This window comes from Candoia aspera, chromosome 2, assembly GCF_035149785.1.
Source record: "Candoia aspera isolate rCanAsp1 chromosome 2, rCanAsp1.hap2, whole genome shotgun sequence".
NCBI lineage: Eukaryota > Metazoa > Chordata > Lepidosauria > Squamata > Boidae > Candoia > Candoia aspera.
The window spans coordinates 150,023,447-150,049,840 of NC_086154.1; the positions used below are offsets into that span (position 1 = coordinate 150,023,447).

Below are 26,394 nucleotides of genomic sequence, written 5' to 3' on the forward strand. Positions count from 1 at the left end.
AATAGCAACCAATCAGACATGCACATACACACACATCTCCATTATAAGACCACACCTTAAAATGCCACATTTCCTCCGCCCACTGCCACTGGGAATACTGCAGGCTGCAGCTGCTGGTGCCCATCACAAAGGTGTCTCCTAAAGCTTTGGCTGGCAGCAAGATAGCTACAGTACGTGCACTCATATTGGAAGGGTACTATTACAGGCACATATTTCCCTTCTCAACCATGGCTCTGGACTGGCAGGAGGCCACAGTGGTGCTGATGCCAGAGTCAGCTGCATGCGGGGGACACCCACCCTGTGGTCTTCGTCCTGCCTTGCTGGCAGGGGAGACCTGTACCATCTCTAGAAATGACCAGTGCCTGCTAAACTTAACTACAATATACAGCTATGTGAGTTACATCTGTACATATTTAAAGTTGCTTTGTTTAGTGCTGGGTGAAAACCTGGTGTTTGTGGGTGTCTGAGATTGCATTATCTCTTCACACCTAAGAAACTTTTTAACCAAATGGCAGGGCTAGGTGAGGGGAAAGGTCTTCACAATGGTCTCTGGGTTTGTTCCTTACTGTACCTATTGTTAGTTAAATCAGTCTGTGTTTGAGAACTTCCTCCCCCCCCCCCCCGTTTACCTCTTCAAGATGTACTTTAAGCTTTTCTACTTTTTATGTATTTCTTCAAAAATCTAGCTTCTATTTAAAATATATCTGTTAGCATTCATTGATGGCTTGGCTAAGCTCATACTCTATGTCTAAGACAACCATATCATGACTAATTGAACAATCAATCAATCTTCATTTGGTCATAGACCAGCAAATAAAACAAAATCACAATTAATTAGGATAGAAAGAGAAATACCTAAAATTCTAAAATATCTAAGAAAAATTAGGGATACTACAATGTATTGTGCAAACTAATTGAACCTTTTTTCTTCAATGGGACATATTACTACTTAATTACTCAGCATTCTTTCAACACTCTCCTTATGTTCAGGAGCATATCTCCTAAAAAGGTGTCTGAATTCATTTTTCCAGTGGTGGGTTACTTATGGTTCTTGGCCTAATTTAATGTAACCCATGGAGCCCACTGCTCTAGCTGGCCCAGAGAGTGAGAGTAGATGCTATAGAAAGACTGTCCCATCTATAATCCTGCAATCTTCCAAACTCCACCCACCAGCTGTTGTACTTTAAATGGGAAAAGTTCCCTACCCCTGAATATGTGCTGTCAGCCACTATGACACCCTTCTTGTAAAGGAAAAGTTACACAAACGGGTTTGGTCTTATACCATAGGGTGCATATTGTTAATGCTGCTACCAACAGGGACAATCTGTGAGTGACCATCCAGCAGGTATGCTTATGGCCAAAACAGGACTTTCGTTCAATTCTCTGCACACTGCACCATATTGCTTCCCAGGATAGATGTGGGGTTTTGTCTACAAATATAGAGGCTGCATTCACACAATGTGTTTAAACTGGTCACCATTTTCTCAGCTTGCAAACTACAATCAGGCTTGCTAAAAACAGCTGAGCAGTGGCTGAAAGGAGGTATATTTTGGCTCCACTGGGGACTATTTCTATCTGTGAACTGCTGTCAAGAGTTATCAACTGGGGGGAAAAAAAGGGGGGGGGAGCAGCAGGGGAGAGGCAGGTCTTCTCTGACAGTCAGAGACAACTGGCAGCTGCTTTTCACAGAGAGATAGACAGACCCTGAACAGGAAACAGGCCCAGAGCTATGGCCCAACACGAAGAAGAAGAAGCCGTGACTCTGGAGAAGATCAACTCCCGGGACCCTCTCACCAAAGAGATTGATTTGGTGGAAAGAGACCCCAAGCAGATCAACCAAGAGGTGGTCAAGGTGAGTACATTTCCCAGGGCATGGGACAGAAAGGTGGCAGCAGCAGCAGAGGGCTTTTTTTTTTCCCAAAAAAGTTCCCTTCAGACTGAGAGGATGAAGCAAGGGGTCAGCCCCATTAGGTAGCCCAGACCATGAAATCAGCTCCACCAAAAGGCTAAAACTATCTTTATTGAGATTGGCTATTACAGCAGAATCTTGCAAGTCTGATTGTGCTGCACCTCCTCCTCCTCCTCCTCCTCCTCTTTAGTGAATTAGGGAGGTGTCTTCCTCACCTGCTTCTGAATGTTACCGCGTGGCTCTGGACTTTAAAAATGCTTCAGCCTCTTTTGTCTAGGTAACAGTTCCTACATATTTTCCCCAAGGCCATCTTCCTTAGTCGCTACACTAAGGCGGGCAGTTTCCAAAAATAAACAAACTACAACAAGAGAATGCCTTGTCCAGACAGAACGTTCCTGCAAAGGGTTGTTGGGGCTGCACTCTAGATCTAGAGGATATAAAGCAGAGGGGAGCTTCCACCCCTCCAAGCCAAACCTTATTTTATAGTTCTTCACATAGTGCACTGCATAAATCTATGCCCTCCACCACCCCATCCCTGAAAAGAGAGTGGCTGCTTCCCAAGGAATGTATTCTTTTTAAAGGCTAGCTTGTGGTTTAGCCTCACAGCTTAGGTCATTGCTTTTAGAATTTAGCAAGTTGTGTGAACTCTGGGTATCAAGCTGTATTATAATAATACCCAGTAAAATCAAGCTGGCAACAGTCAGATGAAGGAACTGGAAAAGTAGTGAAGATGAAGGTAGCAGGGGATGAAAGGTAACCAGGAGCAGCCACATTCAGCCTTCAGGGTTTCCTACATGGATTCCAAAGACTTCTTTTTTAATGGAGTCGCTTTCCTGAAAGCTAAGATATAAAGGAGGCCCCCTCATACATGCTAGGCAATGAATGATTTTGGAAATGTTTGGAAAGACTGGGAAGGAGAAAAGTAGAAAAAGTGGTGCTTGAAGAAGAATTGAACAGAGAGAGGAAGGAAGATGAGTGAGATGCCCAAGCAAAAAAGTGTGGTGGCATCTTGCATTTCTAGGGCTGTCACAAGAACTTCTGAAGAGCCCTGTTTCAGATCAACTCAAAGGTCCAGCACTCTTCACCCGGCCATCAATGAGATGATTCTAGGAAGCCCAGAAACAAGACAGTAGCACAATAGCCCCCTCTAGTGGCAGATGAGAGAGATAGTCTGTCACAAACAGGAACATTCCATTTATATGTAGTGTCTGAGAAGAATGACGGTCATTTTTCCTGCAATCCTTAATAAAAGGCTTTATTATTAATTAATTTAGGCCTAAAATAATCAATAAACAATGAATAGAGTCACAAGAACGGCAACACTTGGAAATTCACACCCAACTCCACTTTCCGCAGCATTTCTTCCAAGCATCACAGGAGCAGGACTTCTCTAGGGTAAGGATTGGCCATTGGTAGCAGCTCAATGCCATTGGAGAAGCAAGGATGGTGGACAGAAAACTGGGTTGTGACCTTCTCTCTCTTCACTATGTTTAGGATGATATGGGGAGGTGGAACTGAGGGTCACCACTCCATTCCTTCACTAATGTAATTGCCATAATTAATTTTAAGGAAAAGCTGGGTCCAAGTCCCCTTCCTCCTCTTCAGGGAATATATCAGCCTTCACTTTGCCATTACACTGAAAACAGAGCTAGCCTCCTCCCTTTACTCAGGTAGTTACCCTAGCATTTCTGTGCATTGCTCATTAGGCTGAGTATGTGTGACTTAGCCTAAATTGATCTCCAGCTTCTTTTAGAGGAACTAGACTGGCTTTATTATCCCCCAACCAGCACAGCACTTGTTCTTTCCTACACTTTGTGTAAGATACCTCTTTCATTGGGCTACAGTCCCAGCTCTTCAGATAAAGGATTTAAAAGACACGCAGTTGGGCATAAACATATGAAAAAGAATGGAATTACGCTTCCTGTTCCCCTTTCCCCGTGGAATAGTACTTGGAGTTTCCAGCCAGTCTCCCATCCTGACATTGACCAGCAAGCCCACTTAACTCCAATCTGTGTCTTCAGGTCAGGAGTATGTGTTAATGTGTCCAGAAACTAAGGCCTCAGTGTCCAATAACCTTCCAGAACCACTTATGTTTTTCAGTAAAAAGATTAAAGCGGAATCCGCGATGCTGCAAAATAAAGAGCCGGTCGATAGTTTCATCTCTATGAATGCCTTCAGGCTCACATAGGCGTTTTTAGAAAAGAGAAATGGCAGACCCCTGTAATTTACTGCTTTTCTGTCCAAAAACACACCAACCCATTACGATCAGCTAGGAGTGGCAATGGGAAGCTTTGTGGGAGTCTGGAGAGAGGTGAATAGCAATCCCAGCATCTTTGCTTCTTGTAAACAGGAAATGTTTATAATTCACCACATCTACAAAATAGCCATTTTGTGAATAGGCAACAACCCTATGTCAGCCATTTTGTGCGGTGGTCCACAACATGCTCTTAAGATAGGTCCAAACAGGCTGCCTGCTTTCCTTCAGACCATTCCCTCCTTGCAATTTTTTAAGGAGCCTGTAAAATTAATACCCACTGTAAATAAAAGCTTAAACAAGGAATTCTCGTGGGCAGTGTATGTAACAGTTGCCTTTTTAATGATTAGTGTTCTACAAGCACATTATCCACCTAAACAGCTGGAAAGGAGAAAAAAAAAGAAAAACAGCCTCTTCTTCCCATACCTTCACTCGCTTTTTTTCTGGGTACCTAATGGCAGTTTTTACTCCCTAAAGCTAATCAAGGCCAAAAGAAAGGGATTAGATATTCACTCTAATTCAATGTAATGCTGATTAGCTCACTTTGCAAGAAAGCTAACAAGGTTCTAAAAAGGATTATGGAGTAAAGATAAAATAAAAGATTGGCACTCGGGAAGGATAGTCCTACTGCTGAGTCAACCTAAGGCTAATCATACAGTACTGTTCTAATTCAGTGTTTTTCAACCTCAGCAACTTCAAGCTGGCTGGGGAATTCCGGGAGTTGAAATCCACACAGCTTAAAATTGCTGAGGTTGAGAAGCACTGTTCTAATTCTTGCCACAATGGGAGAAGAGTTTAACTCTATTCCTAGGTTTTTTAAATTTGATTTTTGCTTTTTATACAAAAATACTTCTATCCTACCCTTCTTGATAAAACCAGGACATATGCCAACAATTAAAAACAATGCACATTTAAACCATCACAACAATTTGTCCTTGATCATGCTTAATTTCCAAGGAATTAAACATTTTGGTTCCTAGACTGTTAGCAAATCTGTTCCCCATCTGCTAATATCCAGTGGAAGATCAACTCATCAGCAAATCTGGCAATGCAATTGTTTCAATGAGGCCTGTTCTGGAGAACTTTCCAGTAGACTGTGCTCCAGGTAGGTCAGATCTCACCCCCAGCTGTCACCCATCTGCTCTTTACTCTACAAGAAGCATCTCCAAAATTCATATTTAAACAACAATGGCAGCTCCAAAAGGCAAGGGAGTCTCTCTGATGACTGGAGGTGAAACAGAGGCTGGAATTGGCGGAAATATGCAAGTTGCAGGAAGGAAAGATATGCAAGTATCTGCTCTCTTCTTGATAGTTTTTCCTGCCTGTCCATTACAGTTATGGAAGTGGGTGGGGTCCTAGCAGTCATCTATCCCAACCCCTCTGGAAATGCATGATTGCAATGTAAGTACCAGCTGGTATTCCATCCACTCTAGAATTACAGGCTGCAAGTAAACATGCACAGCAGAACTCAACAGACTTTTTCCATAGGGAAAATAACTCTCTTAAAGCACAGCTCAGTATAGAGAAAAGCAGAGGTGGCGGCTTAACTCTTCCCCAATCACAGCAACCCTTCCCCACATTGTTCAACACAGGTTTTAACAAAAAGTAAATACAGTTTATGTTTAGAAACTCAGGTTCAGGGAACAGAGTAACAGCCCCTCAAAATGAGGAAAATCTTTGTTTCAAATCATACACACTAGATCTGTTTTGAGGTTAATAGCCTTCGGGCTTTGTTGCATAACATTTGTGTGAAGTCATCAGCCCTACTTTGAAGTCGCTCAACAGAACCAGGGAAAATCTTTCAGTATTCCAGATGTCCAAGATGGATTGTGGTTACCTGGCAGCAAAAAGAAACTGCTACCCATGATGGAAGGAGGTTTGGAGAGCAGGAATCTGGGACGATATGAGGATTGCTGCCTTGGACACAGGATTAGACTAAAAGTCCTCCTTTCCAGGCATAGGATTCAATGGCTCTACTGTAGTTCAAATCATCTGGAGAACCTCCAATTTGGGAAGGCTGCTTAACAGCATTAACAATCTCTTTCTCTCTCTCTGTCTCACACACACCCCTGACTGAAACAAAGCTTTGGCCAACTCACAACCTCTCTTCCTACCTTGCTAGGTAGACTTTGAAGATGTGATTGCTGAGCCGGAGGGCACCCACAGTTTTGACGGCGTGTGGAAAGCCAGCAATACCACCTTTACCGTCAGCAAGTACTGGTGCTACCGGATTCTGTCAGCGGTGCTGGGCGTGCCCCTCGCCTTGCTCTGGGGCTTCCTCTTTGCCTGTGTTTCTTTCTGCCACATCTGGGGGGCTGTGCCTTGCATCAAGAGCTACTTCATAGAGGTGCAGTGCTGTGGACGCTGCTATGCCCTGTGCATACGTACCTTCTGCGACCCCCTCTTTGAAGCGGTGGGAAAGGTCTGCAGCGATGTCCGAGTGGCCCTGCGCAAGGAACGTGCAAAGGACTGAGTCCTCTCCTTTGGATCAGGACAGGATTCTGGCTTCATCTTCCTTCACTTGACCCACTCAGATAGAATAGTAACTCAGCTGGAATCCTGAGTCTCTCAATCTACTGATGGAGGTGGAAACAACCTGGCTGATGGAGTTTTACCTTTAATTCCCTGTCCCCAAAAAATTACTCCATCTCTTTTTGATTAGCCAGTTGTTAAGGAGGGAAAAATAAACACTACACTCTAAACATCTCTCCCTCTCTCTCTCACACACACACACACACCACAACTTAGTGGCAAGTTCTTCTACATAGGCCCTATTGAAATAAGTAACTCTGCAGGAGAACTCTATAAGGGTTCCACAGGGAAGACACAGCAGGCTTTTCCAGCAGCATTTGGCCTGTGGGTCATTTCAGTGCCTTGGCCTTAACCCTACCAGATGTGCCACAGTTACAGTACCCAGAATTTTCCAGCAGCCTGGCTGCAGAATTCTGAGTTGCTGTTCCAAGATATGCAGAGGGGGCCATTTGGAGTAGAGCTATCATATCTGAGATACAAAATTCCAGTATTGCCCTAAATTGGAAAAAGTTGATCTATTGTCCTAGGAAGCTATTTCAGAGAAGCTGTGAGTACAGCACTAAAGCCTTACATCTTGCAGTTTTACTTCTCTCTCTCTTGGCATTCGCTACATTCACTGTGGTTTCAGCCAACTCATCTCATGTCACCACTGTGGCACCTTTGAAATCAGCCTGTGGACATAAAATTAGTCAGTCAGTGCTGCTCTTTCTTAAACCTTAATGCTAATTCCTGCTTTGAACCAAACACTGACAATTTTCTAAAATTAAAAAACAATAAATGTTCTGCATTTTATGACAATAAAGCCCAAGCAAATCCTTCAGTGTCTTGTTTATTCTTTATAAAATCCTGACTGGCAGGCGCTTTCTATGGAGAGTTATAAATCCAGTTTATTGCAAGAGACAGAAATAAACAGACTGTATAGAAAGATCACAGTACAGTCGTTTTTGTTAATGAAGAGCTAATACCAGGGCTGTACATATGCTGTAATTCGCAAGAAACTCACAGGATGCGGTATTGGGCACAGAATTCTGCTTCCTGAGAATGTGAAAAAAATTATATATATATAAAAAAATTATATATATATAAAAAAGAGCAAGTTACTAGCCCTTACGTCTACAAAGCGATGCTCAAAGGTATAGGTTTAATTTCCTGCTGAAATTTTGGAACCACAAGGGTGCCTCAGTCAGATTTCCAGTTGTCAGACTAGCAACATAAATTATGGAAGAGAATCTCTGCAAGTTTAAGTTGCATAATTTATACAGGTTGCAGAATTCAGCTTGTCTTTGCACAGCATTTTAAAGCACAGAGTACATGCAGCCCTGATTAATACTGAGCAGTAAAGACAGAAGATGATGGAGGAGGGGGAGAGGGAGCGGGAAACAAACTGGACCTTGGATGAAGAGGGAGAAATTGGCACATGGGTCCCCACCCCAAATATGTCCCCTTATTTATTGCCCCAATGTAGGAGGGTGATGCGTGCAGGGATGGATGAGGCTGTACCAAGTAGCATGTGTGGAAAGAGTTCTAAAATTCAGACAAATGTATAAAGCATTAAGGGATATATTGCAGGGGTTGAGAGTCGAGGAAGGAGGGAGAGGAGCACAGCTGGTGAGGGCTGGTGTGAAACATGTCAGGAAGAGAATAACACACATACAAAAGAATGCCTCCCTTTCAACCCCTGGCACCATAACTCATTAGACATGATTCCCTTCCCAGGGCCAAGAACAGACTCCAGGAACCTTGGCACACTCCCTCCCCCCTGCATCCCTTCCACATGCAGATCCAAGTGCAAACTGTTTGTGGCAAAGGAACAACTGGATGGATGTTGGGTCCAGGACCATCCTGAAGGGAGCTGTATGTTTTAGTCCTAGCCACATCCACAACATGTGGATGCACCTCCAGTGCAGGAAGACACCCAACAGCAAATGCATCTTCAACATTTGGCTTGGAAGTCAGAACACAAACTCTGGTAATCTCAGATCACCCCCTTTCCCACCCCGCACCAGGAGAGAGCAAGACACATCTGCCCTGAGTTGGTATCTGGAACAGGAAGGAGGAGGAGAAGGAAGAGGCTAGCCACAGTATTGGGCAAGTCACGCTGGGGGTGCTTTTCCCCATGTCGAGATGGACTCACTCTCCATTTCCCGAGGACTTGAAGACCCCTTTGCCCCGCAGAAGCGCCCTGTTCGAAGGGGCTGGTTTGGCAGGGGTGATTCCCTTCTTCCCCAAAGAATTGCTCTTTGGGGGTTCAGAATGATTGGGAGGGTCACCAATCCCTGTGTGCTTCAGGGTAGTTTTCCCAAGAAGTTCTTTGAACACAGAATCCATATTCCTGGCAACCTCCTATCAATGGAAAAAGAGAAAACATGGTGAAGGGAGCAAGAGGGGGAGGAAAAATTAGAAAGGGAAGAAAAAATGGACCAGCTCTTACCCGGTCTATCTCTACCCGTTTCTCCACTGGTCCCTGTCTCTCAAAGTTATTGCCAGCCCAGGTCCGTGGGGAAACTTCATTCCAACGCTCTGGCCTGGTGAAAAACAAACAGCCCCAAAGAATGCATAAAATGTTAGACTGTACCTGGACTCCTTAAATGCATCATCAAAGTTCTACCCCTCATTTTTTAGGTTTTCCACCTCTCTCAATTATCTTGGTTTATGCTTTCCTTCACCCCTTTCCAAGTGCTGGTTGTGAAGGACATTTGATTGGGAGGAGAATGCCCTGGAGAAAGCCTTGCGGATACACCTTATTGAACCCTGCAACTGGGAATCATTATTCTAAAGACACAGTTACGACTGCCTATCAGGTACCAGGTGCAAAAGCCTATGGATCAGCACAAGTGTTCGATGCCAGACACCTCCCTTCATGCCCCTTTCCTTGTCTCCATTCCTCAACATGCCTGCAGTGACAACGTTCTCTTGAAATGCCATTTCAGCTGAGTTTTTTCTGACTGGTCCTAGCCAGACTTTACCGAGTATTGACAGTAGTTTAGCCTTCCTAATAGCAGTCTGATGGCTTGCGAGACTGAGACTACTTCAAACTGCAAATGGAGGGACATCATTTTTTGAATGCTCTCCTGGGTTAAAAACAGCAACACACAAGGCTGAGAAGGAAACTGCCTCATCAACAAGAATGCTTGATCTGCCTCTGCTTTACACAATCGTTTGCTTGCTTGCTTGCTTATTTACTTACTTACAGTACTTACTTAAGATACTTACTTACAGTACTTACTTAAGGTACTTACTTAAAGTACATACTTACAGTACTTACTTATTACAAGAGAGCATTCAAAATTGGATGCTCTGCTTGCTTGCTTATTTATTTGTTTATTTATAAGAGAGCATTCATAATGGGAGTCTTCCCTTTGCTTGCTTGCTTGTTTATTATAAGAGAACATTCAAAATTAGAATCTTCCCATTTAGACTGAAGTAGTGCAAATTCATTTTAATCTGGCCACTTTGCTACATCCCCACTCAGATATTGTCCATTTCTCTCCTGTCCCATCTAATGCAGTTGCTTCTTCTGGACTCTACCAAAGCAGAAATGAAATATACCCCAAATAATCTTTGGCATTGTCTAGGTAATGTAAGAGCCACCTCTAAACATCCCTCCTATCTCATTAATCCAGCACATGCCAGTCTACATTTATGCCATCCCCTTCCATGCTCTCACCGATCAATAGGGTGAAAGGTCTTCGACTGGGCTGGCTGAAGGATGGGAAAGGGCAGGCGGCCCCCATCCATGAACGGTGATGCCAGCTTGCGAATGGGGCTGCTCCCTCCACGCTGGCGGCCCCCACCGCCCACATCTGAATTGACACGCAGCCTAAAAGGAGAGGTAGAAAGAGAACATATGATTAAGGGGCAGATCCAGACCTAAGACAAAGCCCTCCCTGCTGCAGCAGGCAACCGGTTGTAGGGATACTGTCAGTCACCATCACACAGCACTGAGAAGCTGGATGAGGTCCACCTGCCACACCTTCTCCTACCTGCTGGTGGGTTCAGGGAGCAGTTCCTCCAGAGATGGTCCTGTGTCAATCTCTAACCTGGAACTGCGGGTGCTGGATTGCTTTTCACTGCCAAAGGAAGCAACGAAGGAACAGAGAAAATTGTTAGAAAGAGGGGTTGATGTCTCCTCCCTAGCTAGCTCACACTTTCTTCCACAATCCTCTCTCAAGGAGGTCTTGGAAGAGACCTAAATTAACCATCTGAGATAGAAAGGCAGCTCCCCACATTTCCTGATTTCATACTGCACACCTGTTTTTCTTTGAAAATAAAACAAACCAAACAACCCCAGAAAAAAATCCTTAAGATTCTAGCCCTCAGGCTAGTAGATAAAATCTAAAAATAAAAAGCCACAATTACAAAAAGTGCTGTGTCTTTTTCTGGAAACCACTGTACTGTTGTGTCCCTGCTGTAAGAATTCTAAGTATCACAAACTTTTCTCCTAACATCTGGCCTATATACACAGGAGAGCACTGCCCTGTACTTTTCAAAGCATTTCAGAGCCTTAGATCTGAATATGAAGGAAGCCATCAACCTTCAAAGGCGCCTGTTAAGATCTGCCACCTGCAGGTACCTCTGCCCTCTGAGTGAACGTAATACCTCACTGATAGTTAAAGGACACTGTGAGAAAGAGAACTATCTCTCTATTTCTGTAGTTTTTTTTAAAAAGTACTCTAAGTGTGTCAATAAACTGCACATACCTTCTACTTGGTAGGATACAGGCAATAATATATGCAAAGCAGTCTCTGTATCAGAGATCCTAGCTTGCGTAAACATGCTTGGGCTTTGGTTCTGCTTGTAGCTTATGGGCCAAAATGTGCCAAACGGACCAGCATTATCCTTATGCCTAGCAGGGAATGCTGCAAGTGGCATGAATACAACTAAGGCTGGTAACCTACTCCACTCTTTCCTTCTCTTTCTAGGAAGGCTTATGTGAAAACCTTGACTGTGCAAAGCCACAATGGCTGGTGGGGGTCAATATTTATGGGCCCGCCTGGTGATGTGGATGGCAAATGGAAGACTGCAACTTGGAGTGTAAGATGAATAAATGGTAAAGAGCATGAGTTAAAGAAAGAAAGGTAGATAATTGTGTCCACGTGAAAGTAAAAGGAAAGGAAACGTGTCATAGGCCTGAATATAAAAGTTGTCTGATGTTGTGGAATTGATAAATACAGATGTGAAAGGTATTGCTTTCATTATGAACAAAAAGGCTAAAATGTATATCAGAAAGAATGAACTGGTGTCTCTATAGTTGTAAGGGCACAAAAAGTAGAAATTCATAGGCAGGGATGAGTTCTGGGAAACAACAAACAACATTCTGTGATCCAGAGGAAAATATTATTCTGTTTAGGTGATATGCATGGATGGCTGGGAATATGATGGAAAGTTTGAGAAAAGTGATTTGGAGATCCTGAAAAAGAATGGTAACGATGATTGCCTGCTAAGCTTCTACTTAGAGAAAAAGTACATTTCTTTGGAAAATGAGGTTTAAAAATGCATCATCTATTTATACCCACTCCACTATTCCCATCCAAGGAAATTGACTTGATGCAGATCACAGAAATGGAGTAAGAAATAATAAGCAAAGAGATAATGAACTATAGCTTAATCCAGTTTACACCAATAATTCAGTATACCTCTCCATACCTTTCTATCCCTGCAAACTATTCTTGCTTCTACCAGGCCCACACATCACTCCACACATTGGCTTTTACTGACTGACTGACTGACTGACTGACTGTGTCTGTCTGTCTGTCTGTCTCTCAAATTTCTATCACCACCCATCTCCCCCAAAAAGGGGGACTCTGGGTGGTTTAAGCTTGTTGTCATGCTCTCTTTTTGAGGATCTCATCAATTCTATCCAACCATAACTTCCTCAGTTTCCACCTTCCTCTTGAGCCATTCACTCGTCCTTCATATATTTGGGTTCCAATCCCAAGCCCCCTCAACAAATTTCTTTCATGCTGGTTACTCTTGTATTCAATCTACATTCCTTAAGCACCCATTCATTATTGACTCCATCACTTATTTTTATATAACAAACTGGGCAGAAGCATATCCCAACACAGTTTCACTTTTTTCAATATACACCTTTCTACCAACATTTGCACATCTTAACATTTCTCCATCCATTTTCCCATTTTCAGTAAATATTCTATGAACATACACAAATTCATCTGCTCTAGATGTTTGCCATTTATGCATAACTGTTAACTCCACGGCCCCGTCAAAAGCAATTATCATAGTTCCTTGATGCAATCATGTTCAGATCCATACTCCTTACTGTATTATACAATCTATTTAACCTTTACTGCAAATCATTTGAACTCTGAGCCTACAACTTGTGCATGCACATCCACATGAATGTTTGTCCAAAAGAAAAAAAGCAAATATATCTGTCTCTAAGATTGTGCTTCCTCACACTTTCTTATATAGAAGTAAATTGGGATGACAGGAGAAACATAAAACATAAACAAGTTAAATGAAGTAGGAAGGGAATACTTAAGAAATGGGGATAAAACAAGAATTAATGAATGATAAGTGAATTTGGATTAAATACTAAAGTGCATTACCGGTATAAAAGAACACTGAAATGGTTGGGGCATATAGAGAGAATGAATAAAAATCAAATCACAAGAACCATGAATGGTTTGAGAGGATGTGGAAGAAATTTATGGTAGATGAAGTGATAAGATCTTCAGAAAAGAGAGACAAGTTTAAAAAACAAAAGGCAATCAGGGGGTATGAAACAGTGAATCAACATGAAACAAGAACAGTTTGCAAGAATAAAAAGATATGAGGAGAAATAATATGAATGGTGTTCACATAAGCTATATTTAGTTCAATTTTCTTTCCTTTTCTCTTGTCTCTCAGCCTTTAATTTCCTTCTCTATCTGTGCTTTGCAAAATATTGCTTGCCCTGAAAGGGAATATCATGCATAGTTTATAACTCAAATTCACTCCCACTCCCACTGTAATTGTTTTTAGCAATATTTCCTCCAGACCCCAAGACAATCCTAAACATACCCACACCCACACAAACACACAATCCCTGACCAATATTCCCGTAGACATCTATGGAAGCATGTGGTTTCTGTTTAACTGACACTGTTCGTTGTGTTGTTTCTATCCCCTCCTCAAAATCCAGGCTGGGGACACGGCTGCTTCAACAGTATTTTATTTTAAGCCTGGTATAGCTTCAACTGAAGCACTTAGCATGCAGCAAAGCCCCCCCCCCTTCATTTGCTAAGCAGTGAAGATTTTACTAGCAGGCTTGCATTTTTCCAATCATACACTTGTCCGCTTGCATTCATGACTATTACTACTTTTCCCGGGGACTGGCATCACAATGGGCCACTCACCTGTCCGTCAAGACAATGGGCGGTACTAATCCCCGGTTGCCACCACGCTCACCTCGCCGCCAGCCAACCGGGATTCCTCGCACAAACCGCTCCTCAGGCTGAGCTATGGGACCAGAGCGGGGCACAGCCTCCGACTGGGAGTCACCTTCTGGGAGGGCAAGAAAATGCAGGACTGGAGGCTCAACAGGCCCTTCCCAACCCAGCTGCAGAAGAACAACTCAAAAGCCAATGAGACAACACATTCCTGCAGCTCCACAGGGGAAGAGGTGATGAAGGTACATTCTCAGTAGCATTGCCACCTAAGAGTAGTTGTAGGTTGCCTTAAGGGTGGCCCCACCCTGTTCTTGTTGGAAGAACTGGATCTAGCAAATAGAGGATGCTCGCCTTGCAGAAGATGGACAGAAGCGTATTTAACATACTGTCCATCATTATAATAAGTAGGGAATGGGATTCACAAGAAAGTCATTACGTTTTAGGAATATCAATGTGACATCCTTAATGCAATCAGGGAATGGTTGGGCCATGATATGTATTTTTCTTCTCTGCAGGATCTGAGGGATGGGTGCATCTGCAAAGTTCACTAGGATAGTGGCAGAACTGGAGCAAGCTTTGTCTCCTGAAATAAGGTGCAGGCTGTGACATGCTTGTCCCTAAGAGGAAATGGATGTGAACCAAGGTCCCCTTTGTATATATTTCCTCATCCTTTCTCTTGCCCAGTCTGCCTTGAATTCTACCACATGGCCGGATGATACCCCAATAAAGAGACAGAGCCCAGAAACCAAATATTTAGGCATCAGAAATCTATGGCATGCCCCCTAAGAATCACCTTTAAAGCAGATTTAAAGGAGAACATTCAGTGTTGCTGAACTGCAACTCCCAGCATCCCTCACCATTTGCCACGCTGACTGGAGCTGAGGGACATTACAGTTCCAACGGTCAAAAGGGCTCAGGCGCAGACCCAGATCCAGGGCACAGACTTGTGTGCCCTGCTTTAATCCACTGCTGCATCACTCTGTGCTTCCTACACCATCTTCCTCAAAGAAGCTCGACCACAGACTCCCCACCAGTGAGTCCCTACTTCCTTTAGCGGTGGGGAAAAAAACCCGCTATGCTTCCTGTCACCTAACTGGGAATCTTGCAGTCCCACCATCTGGAGGGTATCAGGCGGGGCACTGACCTGGGCAAAACAGGTCACAGAATCCCCCCCTACACACACACTCACAGACACACACTCAGACACACACACACTCACCATCCTCACTCGCTGGAGTTTCTGGGGTCCCCTCAGTCTCGGGCTCTTCTGCTGTAGCCTCCAGGGGCAAGACGTCACTGTCCAAAGGGAGAGGAGAGACCAAGAATGAGAGCCAAAGGTGACACACTCAACATGACACACTTAACCAAGCTATTGGATTAACTCATTTTCTGGGTTTACATACTACACCAAATGGGCTGGGTCTGCACAACAAACCAAAACACACATGCATATAAACAACACACACACCAAGACTGTTATTATTTCTTATGCATCTATGTGCTATACAATCATAGACCAAAACACACAATAAAAGAGAATAAAAGGAGGAAAAGTATTAACACAGGGCACGTAAAAGCTATTGACGCTCAGTGGTGCTAGAGGGTAGATATAAAAAAGTACCCTACTCAGAACAATTGTGCCCTTGTGAGGATGGGGAGATAGAAGCAGCTGAGTGTGTGAGAGTGCTTTGCCAAGATTACAGTCATATATGCGGCACCTACATCACCCCCGTGCTAGATTTTCGAGGTTGCCCCAGGCATTGCTATGCATTGCTTCTTTTGTCGGTTAAGACTTCTGCCACAGCATACAAAGGGGCAAAATTCTGCATGGCAGCCTGGAAAATCAGGAAGATGCCCACCACAGGTTAGCAAAACAGTTTCTCCTCAGTTTTTGTTTCTTCATTTCCTTATGCTTCCTTTCACCCTCAGCAACTGCTTTTATACTTACTGTACTTGTTTCATATGTTTATATTTGTCTAATGTACTACTTCTTTATCCATATAGGGCATTTTCGTAAAAATATACATTTTAACCACATTTTAATCTTATTCTTACTTAGGCCTGAATTCCCAATGATGGTCCTGTGTGCCTGTTTCCCCCACCATTGTATCATCCTTTGCCTTTCATATTATAAGTTTATACTTCTCTATACCCGTTTTACAGTGTATTGTTTTATGCTGGTCTGGGGCTGTAATAAGGTTTTTGTTTGTTTGACACTGGATTAGAGGCTAAAAGAAAAAAGAGAAAAAAGAAAGGTGGATGTGGGTATATCTGTGTATGTAGGTGATGGGGAAGTCAAACAGAGAAAATTGGCTAGAGTTGGGGTCTAAGCCATTCATGTCAAATGCACTATCTTCCCACTGCAATCACAAGAGCACAGAATTTTACCTTTTGCAGTGACTGCACTGGACTGATCTTTTGGTACAAAGAGCACAATTTCAGACTGAGGCCAGTCCAAGCATCTGATGAAAGTGTCAGGTGTAGCACAGGGGGCAGCTCAGCAGGACAGGCACATTGCACCCAAAGAGATGCAAAGGCGTTCCTGAATAGGAATACTATTGAATCTCTCCTCCATTACCTTTGAGCACAGAGCATCAAATCTTGCCAGAATGAATACCCTTCCATGTGGGGCAGAGAGAGCTTTGGACCAAAGTTAAACTAACCAAGTTTAGCATACTGTGAGCATGCAGATGTAGACCTTTAACTGACTTGGCTAAGTATGGGTGTGATCCCAGCCACCACATTGCCAAGGAAGAGTCAGCACTCTAAGTGACATGGCATGAAATGCAGAACCAACATGCACAAACACACATCTGCACACCCTCTGCTGCTTGTTCCTCTGCTTACAGAACCACCCTCCTCCACCCCTTCTCATACCAGTACTCCTCTTCAGCCAGAGCCATGACTTTCTCATACTGGGGCCCAGGCAGCTGACCAGCTCCAGGAAAGATGGCTTCATGATGGACAATCAGGCACTTTACCACCTCATTGATGTGGGGCTGCACTGACACGGCATCCTGGCCCGCAGGTACCGTCACCAGGGTGGGGCCGAAGCAGACAGCTAGGTTGTGGGGGTCCATCATATTCTCATCGCTGTACTGAGATAAACTGAAGGAAGAAGATGAGAAGGAGGCAATGGAGTCCCCTTAGCCACAGAAAGCTCTCTCCATGGAAATCCTAAGGAGTGGGTTACTTGCCACCCAAGGCCTGAATACTCACTGGTTGAGGAATGCAAAGAGGTACCGCAGAACCATCAGTACTGCAGGTGGAAGCTGGGAGATGAGAGCCCGGAGGTGTGAGATGCGCTCAGCTAAAGACTCCAGATCTGGGAAGCAATGGAACAGCAGCGTGTGACTGAGAACCATGCACAGCAGAATGCTGGATTAGCACTTCTGCACGTGCATTAGCATACTCACAGACTAATTCTCATCTTTGGGTGTTAGAATTCATAACCTCTTGGAGCTCACAAGGAGCAGCAGGAGCTCTGATTCATGCAGTCGGCACATTATTGGTGCATGAAACATTCAACGTGTTAAGCCTTTTTTTTTAATCCGTTCAGTCCTGTCTGATTCTTGGAGACTGCCTGGACTAGTCCCTGCAGTTTTCTTGGCAAGGTTTTTCAGAAGTGGTTTGCCATTGCCTTCTTCCCAGGGCTGAGAGAGAGTGACTGACCCAAGGTCACCCAGCTGGCTTTGTGCCTAAGGCAGACTTAGAACTCAGGGCCTCTCTAGCCCAGTGCCTTAACCACTACACCAAACTGGCTCTCATTAAGCTATTACTACTATTCAGAACTTCCTCAACTGTTTCAATTACTAAATCAACAGATGCCATTCAGCAGTTGAGAATGGGCTCAGTTTTTCAGTCGCTTTAACTTCCAGTTAAAATTTATCCCGGGAAAGAAAAACTTTCTGGCCGATGCTTTGTCACGTTTACCTCAGGACCTTGACCAGGTGGCAGATGTGGTTGGGACTGTTCTCACTGAACCACAACTGGGCTTGGTTGCTGTCACTCGGAGCCAGACCCATGCACAGGCAACCCCATCCCCAGCCCAGTCTGGGAAGCGGAAAGTGCAAGTTCCTTGTCAGTTACAGAAGGACTTTCTCCAGGCACTGAAATCTGACTGGTTTCAGTCAACCCTAATAGAACGGTTTAAAGAGGGACTCAACCGGGACATCCTATGGTGGGTGTTGTGTAGAGACGACCCAGAGTCATTGTACGACTGGATCTGTCTATCAGGCAAGGCTGAGCATGCTCAGCATACCTTCATGCAAACTAGAAAATTTGAAAAACCACCCGCCACCATGAGGGGACCCCGAAGTGCTACAACTGCTGCCCGACCAAGTTATAGAGCTTGGGATGAGGAGAGAGATCAGCACTACGCGAGGGGTCAGTGTCTCCGATGCGGAAAGGAGGGCCACCGAGCAGCTGATTGCCCAAAAGCCAAAGCTGGAGATCAGGCGGGGAAGCCGCTGGCCAAATCGCCCCCCCCTCGCGGCAGATGGCAGCAGCCAAGGGGACAGCCCCCTTGACATACTGCCCCCCCAAAATAAAGAATACATTAAGCAGCAGGCTTCAAAGGGTAAGCAAGGTGGAAACGGCGAACTAAATCAGGAGCATTAACATGGTGGGCAGACGCCCATTCAGGATGAGGAAAGTGTTTCCATCGGACCAGATACTGAAGGGTGCCACTGAAATCTGACACTTGGTTGCTACCTAATAGAGACAATGTTTCTTTTGAAAAAGGTCTGGCGTGGGTGGAACACCACCTTTATGTGCCTGAAACTTTAAGAGCTGATGTTTTGCAGCGTTCCCATGATGATAAACTTGCTGGACACTTTGGTTTTGTCAAAACCTTGCATTTGGTTCGTCATCAATTTTGGTGGCCAACATTAAGACGTGATGTAAAAGACTATGTTGCTTCCTGTCCTGTTTGTGCCATGTCAAAACGAAAGTGGGGGAAACCACAGGGGTTTCTACAGCCAGTGGCCAACCCGTCCCATCCCTGGGATGAGATTTCTATGGATTTTATTGTGGATCTTCCTCCCAGTCAGAAGAAAACTGTCATTTGGGTTGTAAAATATTTTTTCTCCAAGCAAGCGCATTTCATTCCATGTGCATCCATCCCGTCAGCCCCACAATTGGCGCGCCTATTTCTCCTCCATATCTACCGCCTCCACGGTAGCCCCTCCCGTTTGGTCAGTGACCACGGGACAGAGTTTACTTCCCAGTTTTGGAAATCATTTTTAAAATTGATTGGCACCAAACAAGCACTATCCACATCGTCCCATCCTCAGACTGACGGTTCTACTGAGATTTTGAACTCCACTCTTGAACAGTTTCTAAGAGCATACATTAACTACCATCAGGACGATTGGGTGGACTTATTGCCTTTTGCTGAAGTTGCTTATAACAATGCTGTGCATCAAAGTACCGGACAAACCCCTTTTCGCGTGGTTTATGGTCACGACTTTGTTCCCATCCCTGAACTGCCACAGCCCCCTTCCCAAACATGTTCTACATCTGACTGGGCTGTTAAGCTGTCTAATTCCTGGCCAGTGATTCAGCAAGCTTTGGCTGACGCCCAAGCTGCTTACAAGTCTCAAGCTGATAAGCATCGCTCTTTACAACACAACTTCAAAGTTGGGGATCAGGTGTATCTATCTACTAAATTTATCAAATCACCTCAACCCTCTAAAAAACTTGCTCCCAAATTCATTGGTCCTTTTCCTATTGTTGGTCTTGTCAATCCAGTTACTGTTAAATTGGAACTGCCTCACAATTTGAAACGCTTGCACCCTGTTTTCCATTGCAGCTTGCTTAAGCCTGTGCACCACTCCCCACGTTGGCACCCTCAACCTCCTCCTCCTGCTCCAATTATGATTGACGGCCACCAACACTTTGAAGTCAAGGACATCGTTGATTCTCGCAAGCTTCGAGGCACCCTTCCAATGAAAACACTTTCCTCATCCTGAATGGGTGTCTGCCCACCATGTTAATGCTCCTGATTTAGTTCGCCGTTTCCACCTTGCTTACCCTTTGAAGCCTGCTGCTTAATGTATTCTTTATTTTGGGGGGGCAGTATGTCATGTGCACTGTTTCAACGTAGTTTATACATTGTAACGTTTCACATGCCATGGCGCTGACACGCATTTCTGTTTGGGAGGGAGCTGCTGTGAAACCTTGTACCAAGCTCTGTATCTGTGTTCATTTCAATGGAATGTGTTTGGGTTATGTGCTCTGTTCAAGGCCTTTTCCCGCAGACCATCAGAAACCATTAGGAGCACCTGGGATTGTGAACTTGAGAAGATTCTATGGGGGGAGGGATTTCATTTGCACCGAGGGTTTTTAGTTTGAATTTGGCGCGCTTTCATCATTCTCAGCTTTCTCTGTGATCCTGCATACTATTCTTTAATAAATCAGATATCTTTGAATTCCTGTTCATGAGTCTGACAGTGTTTTAGAATAGGCAACCATTACAAGCTATTTCTCCATGTTGCCCAACAAAAGTCTTAGTATCTCTTAAATCCCACCTTGTCAGTTCCATACGCTACATGCTGCCCCCAATAAACTATAAGCTGCACTAGGGCCAAGGATCTCTTTTTTGCTTACATTTCCTGTTCCGAGAAATCACCAACAGAAATCAGTCCAATTAAGCTATCTGGCCCCTCCCTCTGTTTGGAAAACCAGAAAATCAGATGCAAACAGTCTGCGGGCTATGATGGAAGTGGTGAGGAGACCCTCTAAACTTCCAGAAAAATAGGGGAAGGGATGAAAACATCAGCCTTGCTCCACTCCCAAAGGACATGACTCCTTGTTTCCTTTTCAGCTAGGGACAGGGAGAGGCAACTGAGCTGAGGAAATGTGAGGAATGAAACATGCCTTTGGACCTGATTCCTAATGTCTTTCCCCTCCCAGATCATTTTACCAGTGATTGCTTCTTTGCTGCGGAAAAGGTAGGATCACAAAAATAGCCTACACACCACAGGGTATCTCTTCTCTAAGCCTAATTCCACCCCTCTGAAAAGGCACATAAGGGGGCTTCTTGTGCCCAAATTATAAATTCCTATAAACTTATTTTTATTTTTTATATTTCCCTCTTATCCCATCTTTCAATTTATAGGTGTCAGATCCCCCCGATCAAAGGTTTTACAAAAACCCTTATCGGAGCATCATTTCCTTCTCCAAGGAATGGAATCCGTGTCACCAGATGGGAGGGGGTGTGAAGTTGGAGTGTGAAGTGGTTTATTATGGCTATGGAGGACATCAAAGACATGGGGTTGAGATATGCCAGGAATACCATCTGGATGGGAGGGGGGGTGACATGGTTTCATGGGAAAGGGGACTAACTAAGGGAATGTAGTTTTTAAAGTTAGGTTTGAGCGGGAAATTTTTATTTGCAGCTTGCCTTCTGTACCGTTCATTACGCTTCATTAAAACAGTTAAAGGAATCCCAGCCTCCTGACTGTGATTGTGTGAATGCTTGAATGATCAGGTGCTGACATTAAGCTGCAAATCCATCTTTTCGAAAACTCTTCCTGAGCAAGTAATCAGCTGAGAGTTGATGAATCATGCCTAAACACGGAAAATCCTGGGCTAAGCAGCCATCACCTTTACCGTCATCAGAGAGGACAGTGCTGTATGCCAAATTGGAAGAAGAAAAAATTGAAATGGAGGAGAGCTCGGGGAGCGGAGACAGAGAGTGCGAGATGGAACCCTGGCTCAACACTAGAGTTGGAAAGTGCCCTCCATTCCCTCAATTTCATAAGAGAGCCTCAGACGCCAAGCGTTATCACAGAAGAACCACAAATGGGTCCTTCCCAGCCCGGTGCCAGAGAGGAAGAGGGAAGAGCCCCTCCACCCGTGGAGGCACAAGTAAGGGTGCAGAGTCCGGGGTCGCATGGGACCATACCATACCCCAGTGGAACTCCGCAAGAAATGCGGAGCCTGGAGGCGAGGATGTCTGCTATGGAAGTGGTGTTGCAGCAGGTATTGAGAACCCTGGAGACCATGGCATACCCCTTGGCAGAAATCTCAACTCAGCTATCCAGAGTGGCATCGCCGGATGCACGAGGAAGACGGCGTACCCTAACCCCAACCTGGGATTTCAAATCCCCAGTGAGGCGCCGGCAGAGTGGAGACCACCCAGAGAGCCAAGGCGACTGGGGGAGAGCTCTGCCCAGCGGGGCGACACCAGCTGCAACCCCTAAGGACATACAAGTTAAGTTTGATGGAGACTCACGACAGTTGGCGTTCTTCTTGACCAACGTGTTCCTATACATGAAGGAATATGGGTCTTGCTTTCCCACTGAGTACAAGAAAGTGAGCCAGGTAGGCGCCAGATTCCGGGGACCTGCGGCAGAGTGGTTTGTGCAACTGCATGATGCCATGGCCCCAGAGCTGAACAGCCTGCATGACTTCATGAGGGCACAGAGAACGGTTCAAGGACCCACTCGACAAGATGAGGGTGAAGACAGGTATCCAGCAACTTCGGCAAGGGGGAAGGACTGTGGCGGAGTATGCCATGGAGTTCAAAGCTCTTGCCAGAAAAGTTATGGACTGGTTGGAAACCACTAAGATTGATTACTTCAAAGGGGGCTTGCAGCCAGAAATCCTGAGATGGGTGCTCTGCCGCGGAGACCCCCCTACTTTGAAAGAATGGATCTGCCTAGCAGAGGAGGTGGAGAATACCCAATACCAATTCCGTCGGCAACTCCAAGCGCAAACGATGGGAAAAAATACCATAGCCCCAGGTCAATTTCCCTTCACCCAGCAAAAACTCTTCCTTGACAAGGAGGACCAGAAAGACCGGCCAGGGAAAAGAGGCAGCTGTTTCAAATGTGGGAAGGACACCCACAGAGCAGCAGAATGCCCACATGGGGAGTCAGACGCACCAAAAGGAGCAACCAAACCGGTTAAAACCCCACCGACTACATGCAAGGCAGCCGCTGCAATGGCACTGGCCTGAAAGGTTCCAGAGGTGAAGTCCCTGATTGACTCCAGCAAAGACTCTGAACAGGAGGAACTGGAGCCGGCGGGAAACAAATTTCACCTGTTCTAAATTGCACCCATGAGCAGGTGGAAACTCCAGGGCGCAACATGCCTACTTCGGAGATAGACGACAAAGATCCTTTGGTGAGTGATGATTGCCCCACCTTGCTGGTGAAAGTAGAACTAAAAAACTTAAGAACCCGGCACAAAGCCAATCTGACAGCTATGTTAGACTCAGGGTGCACAAAATGCTTGATATACCCCACCCTAATTAACACACTGAGCCTTAAAACCAAAAGACTTAAAAATCCAATTATTTTCACTCAGATGGACAGTTCAGTTGCCCACGGGGGTCCCGTGGAATTCCGGACTGAGACTTTGGCCATGAGGTTCGGGGGGCGTAAAGAAACCTTGCAATTTATTGTAGCCCCTATTGCCAACTATTCTATCATCCTGGGACTCCCATGGCTAAAGAGTAGAAAGCCACAAATCGACTGGGACTCAGGTGCTTTATTGTTTAAAAATGGGGCTGGCAACCTCTTTACTGTACCACAACCCGGGCAGAATGTAGCCAGCACCCTCCTCAACCACACCCCTCTGGCAGAACCTGTGGCACAGCCCGACATTCCACCAGAGTATACAGACTTTCTTGATGTGTTCAATGAGAAGGAGTGTGACCAATTGCCTCCTCATAGAAAAACTGGCTGTACCATTGAAATTGACCCAAAGGCTAAACTACCTAAGCCAAAAATGTATGCTATGTCAGAAACTGAGAAACAAATTCTCAGGGAATTCATTGACAAAAACTTAGAGAGGGGGTTCATTGAGCCTGCCAATTCACCTTTGGCAGACCCGGTGCTCTTCCGGGCAAAAAAAGATGGCTCTCTGAGACTCTGCACCGATTACCATGGAATAAATGCCATCTCAATAAACAATCAATACCCTCTCCCCTTAATGAAATACATGCTATCACACCTATCAAAGGGAAAAGTATTCACCAAACTTGACCTCAGAGAAGCCTACTTTAGAATTCGGGAGGGGGATGAATGGAAAACAGCATTTAACTGCCCTCTAGGTTCCTATCAATACAAAGTCCTCCGATTTGGGTTAGCGGGGGGCCCTGGAGTGTTTATGCAATATATCAATGAGGTCCTCCATGAGCATTTGTACAAAGGGGTCCTGGTTTACTTAGATGAGATTTTAATCTATTCTGACAACTTCAAAGACCACGTTCAGCTTGTCAAGAAAGTCTTGCACAAACTGAGAGATGCTAAGCTGTATGCCAAGCTCTCTAAATGCGAGTTCCACAAGTCCCAGCTGGACTATTTGGGCTACTGTATTTCTTCCAAGAGGGTCGAAATGGATCCTGCCAAAGTAGAAGACATCATGGGGTGGGAACCCCCTCGCACCAGGCACCGACTTCAAAGTTTTCTAGGCTTCGCAAATTTCTATAGAAATTTTATCCCCCAATTTGCTCAAATTGCTTTGCCTCTAACTGACTTGTTGAAAACTAGAAGGAGGGGGGAAACCCGGAAAGTTACCCCTCCGGGGGCTAGACTTGCCTGGACCTCTGATTGTCAAAAAGCTTTTGACTGTTTAAAGCTTTTTACTAGAGAACCCATTCTGGCTCACTCATACCCAACTCGCCCCCTTATTGTGCAAGCAGATGCTTCTGACTCAGCTATCGGGGCAGTTTTGGTTCAAAAAGATGAAACAGGTTTCCCCACTCCTGCGCGTACCTCTCATGCAAATTTTCTGACTCTGAGCGCAACTGGCCCATTTGGGAAAAAGAAGCTTTTGCTGTAAAGACTGCTCTCACACATTGGAGGCATTTGTTAGAGGGTGCTCGTTATCCCTTTGAGGTTTGGACTGATCACAAAAACCTCCAAGCTTTACAAACCCCCAGGAAATTGAATGGCAAACAAATTCATTGGGCTCAATTATTTAGCCGTTTTAATTTTACCCTAAATTTCCTTCCTGGCAAGAGGAATTTTCTTGCTGATGCACTTTCTCGCCTTCTGCAATATCACACTGCCCAAACTCAAATTGTAGACACAGTTTTCTCTCAGAACCAGCTTGGAATGACTTGCGTAACGCGCAAACAAGCAGTAGCCGGGAAAGCGAAAGTGCAGGCTGACCTAAAAGAGGAACTCCTTCAGGCGCTCCCTAACTATCCCTGGCTACAATGTACGGAAGCCCAATTAACTGAAATTGACAATGTCTGGTATTGTAAGGGCAAAATCCATGTGCCTGAGTTTCTTCGCCAGACCATTTTGCACCGTTCCCATGATATTAAATCTGCAGGTCATTTTGCCTTCACAAAAACTCTCCACTTGGTGAGATGCCAATTTTGGTGGCCTTCCCTTCGTGCTGATGTACAGTCCTACGTCACATCATGCCACGTCTGTGCCCAAGTGAAGAGAAAGGGGAGGAAACCGCAAGGACTGTTACAACCCGTAGCCTCCCCCAAGGCTCCATGGAAAGAAATCGCCATGGATTTTATTGTGGATTTACCTGAGAGTAAAAACAAGACTGTTATTTGTACTGTAATTGATTTGTTTTCCAAGCAGGCTCATTTTATACCTTGCGCTAAAATCCCAACTGCTCAGCAATTAGCCAAGCTATTTCTCATGCATATCTATAAAATTCACAGGTGTCCCACGCATGTAATTTCCAACAGAGGTGTCCAATTTACTTCCAAATTTTGGCGGGCATTTTTGAAATTAATTGGTGTCCAGCAATCCCTCAGCTCATCGAGCCATCTGCAGACGGACAGAGTGACTGAACGGGTTCAGTCTACTCTAGAGCAATTCTTACACTGCTACATTAGCTTCCAACAGGACGATTGGGTGGACCTCCTTCCTTTCACTGAGGTTGCTTATAATAATGCAGTTCACCAAAGCACTGGGTTTTCCCCTTTTCATATTGTTTATGGCCAGGACTTTGTTCCAATACCTGAACTTCAATTGCAATCCTTGCCTGACTCCTCAGTAGCCGACTGGGCTGCACAGATTGCCACTAATTGGCCAGTCATCCGCCAGGCGTTAGATCACACCCATGAAACTCAGAAAAAGTTTGCTGACCGTCACAGACGCCCAGAGTGGAAATTTAAAGTGGGCGATCTTGTTATCTCTCTACCAAATTTTTACGCTCCCAACAACCCTCAAAGAAGCTTGCCCCCAAGTTTGTTGGACCTTTCCCCATCACAAAAATTATTAATCCTGTGACTGTTCAATTACAATTACCCGCCACCCTCAAAAAACTTCACCCTGTTTTTCATTCCAGCTTGCTTAAACCTGCACCGGAACGTTCTAAGT

General features: G+C 44.8%; 2 protein-coding genes across 3 annotated transcripts in view; one reads left to right on the top strand and one right to left on the bottom strand.

Annotated features, from left to right (window-relative positions):
* Positions 1-1,643: 1,643 nt before the first annotated feature.
* LOC134492460 (caveolin-3-like) lies at positions 1,644-6,851 on the top strand. Its single transcript, XM_063296633.1, has 2 exons — positions 1,644-1,852; positions 6,286-6,851. Exons 1-2 carry the CDS (start codon positions 1,730-1,732, stop codon positions 6,634-6,636), a joined length of 474 nt encoding a protein of 157 aa, XP_063152703.1. The 5' UTR covers positions 1,644-1,729; the 3' UTR covers positions 6,637-6,851.
* Positions 6,852-7,508: 657 nt separating this feature from the next.
* Positions 7,509-26,394, bottom strand: part of ARHGAP4 (Rho GTPase activating protein 4) — a 57,720-nt gene continuing 38,834 nt past the window's right edge. The window contains exons 16-23 of one of the 2 annotated variants that reach the window (XM_063294254.1): positions 17,309-17,414; positions 16,967-17,197; positions 15,309-15,385; positions 14,057-14,201; positions 10,679-10,765; positions 10,363-10,515; positions 9,127-9,220; positions 7,509-9,038 (exon numbers count right to left, since the gene is read on the bottom strand). In XM_063294254.1, coding sequence (XP_063150324.1) covers positions 8,826-9,038; positions 9,127-9,220; positions 10,363-10,515; positions 10,679-10,765; positions 14,057-14,201; positions 15,309-15,385; positions 16,967-17,197; positions 17,309-17,414 — 1,106 coding nt within the window. In that variant the 3' untranslated portion in view covers positions 7,509-8,825. Of the gene's footprint in view, positions 9,039-9,126; positions 9,221-10,362; positions 10,516-10,678; positions 10,766-14,056; positions 14,205-15,308; positions 15,386-16,966; positions 17,198-17,308; positions 17,415-26,394 lie in introns of both variants that reach the window. The other variant, XM_063294252.1, reaches the window with a different exon arrangement.

Excerpts from the sequence above, each read along its gene's own strand:
- LOC134492460 (XM_063296633.1), top strand. The coding sequence starts at position 1,730 with ATGGCCCAACACGAAGAAGAAGAAGCCGTGACTCTGGAGAAGATCAAC. Across the intron at positions 1,853-6,285 it reads TCAACCAAGAGGTGGTCAAG|GTAGACTTTGAAGATGTGAT; the intron begins GTGAGTACATTT and ends CTACCTTGCTAG.